The sequence below is a fragment of the Echinops telfairi genome, unplaced genomic scaffold (genome assembly GCF_000313985.2).
Source record: "Echinops telfairi isolate 266 unplaced genomic scaffold, ASM31398v2 ScPeMD7_655;HRSCAF=1070, whole genome shotgun sequence".
Lineage (NCBI taxonomy): Eukaryota > Metazoa > Chordata > Mammalia > Afrosoricida > Tenrecidae > Echinops > Echinops telfairi.
In genome coordinates, this window is record NW_022104553.1 from 16996876 (window position 1) to 16998502 (window position 1627).

The 1627-nt window shown below is 60.7% G+C and overlaps 1 protein-coding gene across 1 annotated transcript in view; it reads left to right on the top strand.

The window, feature by feature from the left end:
• The first annotated feature begins 163 nt into the window (after window positions 1–163).
• Window positions 164–1627, top strand: part of IL11 (interleukin 11) — a 6006-nt gene continuing 4542 nt past the window's right edge. Inside the window, exon 1 of the mRNA XM_045292382.1 lies at window positions 164–173. Coding sequence (XP_045148317.1) covers window positions 164–173 — 10 coding nt within the window. The remainder of the gene's footprint in view (window positions 174–1627) is intronic.

Sequence of the window (1627 nt, forward strand, 5' to 3'; positions counted from 1 at the left end):
GCAGCCTGGGGCCCCCCACGCTGACTCAGCCGGAAACAGGCCCCCTAAGGGGCGGAGACCCAGTGGTCAGGAGGCCTGGGTCTTGACGGGTGGGCGAGGGGGCCCCTGGGAGGGGGGTGACCAAAGCAGACTGGAAGGAGCTCTCACCTGAGACGATTAAGTCATGTCCCACTGTGAGGGGCTGTGACCTCACCTCCCTGGAGACCAGAGCCTTTGCCCCCAATGGGGGGGGGGAGTGACTCCAGCCACTGATTGTCCCCAAAGCCCCCCTGACAAGCTCAGCAGTGTAGAGCAGGGGTGGGTTGGGGGCCTGCAAGGAGCCCCTGAGAGGCTGTTCAACCTCCTGATCCTCTCAGCCCCTCCCTCTGTCATATGGTTTCTGTACTGTTAACATGGGGGTTAACACTGGTCCCCCAGATCTGTGCAGGTCCTCCATCTTGCCTGGACACCTCCCCCGATTCCCTGCCCTGGGACTCCGTGACGGGGTCCCTCTCCCCTTCTCCCCCATCTTTGTCTTGTCCCACAGACCCTCTCTCTCCCAGGGGTCTTGCCTCCCCTCTGTCTCTGCTGCCCTCTCCATGGTGTCTGTCTCCCACCCTCCCTCTCTCACACTGGGAGGCCAGCTGTGTGCCCACTGGACGTAGGAGAGAACTGAGACTCGGGGATGGAGCCAGGCGCCCCTGGCCCCACTTCTAAGCGCCCTTGTCTCTCCTTGGTCCCCTGTCTCCACCTTCATGGTGAGGGTCCAGGTTCTTCCGGCCTCTGGCTCTCTGGACCACCCCAGCATTCCCACCTCACTGTCCACACCATGTGTCCCTGCCTCACTGTCCACACTGTCGCACCTCACGGTCCCTGCCTCTGTGTCCCCACTTCACTGTCCCCTACCTGTGTGTGCCCACCCTGGTGTCCCCACCTCAGAGTCCTCAGGCCTCCCCAGTGTGGCCGCTTGCCCTGCCTTCTCTCTCTCCCTCTCCCTCTGTCTCTCTATCTCTTGGTGTCTCTATTGCTCTCTGAGTCTCTGTCTCTGCCCAGTCTCCTCCAGGGGTCTCCCCGGGTCTCTGCGTGTCCTTGTCTCTCATCTCTGGTCTCCCTTCTAGTCTCTACTGCCCCTGAGCGGCCCTCCCCAGCTTCCCCTCCTCCTCCTCCTCATTGTCTCCATCCCTCCACTTTCTGTCTCTCAATCTCAGCGTCTAAGGACCTTGTGTCCCTCTCTCTTTCTGAGTCTCTGTCCTACTGTCCCTATCAGCTCCAGTCTCTATCTCCATTACTCTGTCTCTCTCTCTCTGAGTCTCTGCCCTAGCACCTGCATCTATCCGTGTCTCTGGCTCAGTCTCTTCATCTCTGTGTCTCTCTGTCTCTGTGCCACCATTTCCATCTCTGTGTCTGTCTCGGCACCGCTGCATGCAGTCTCTGCATCTCTGTGTCTGAATACCTCTGTCCTTGTCTTGTCTGTGTGCATTTTTGCGTCCCGGCGTGCGTGTCCATCACTCAGTGGTGGCTCTGACTGTCCCAGAGTCTGTTCCTCAGCCTCCATCTCCCCCAGATCCCCTACCTCGCTGCCCTTCCCCATCACCCTCTGCCAGCCAGGGACCCCCCACATGGGGGGGACCCCCCAAACGCGGCGGCC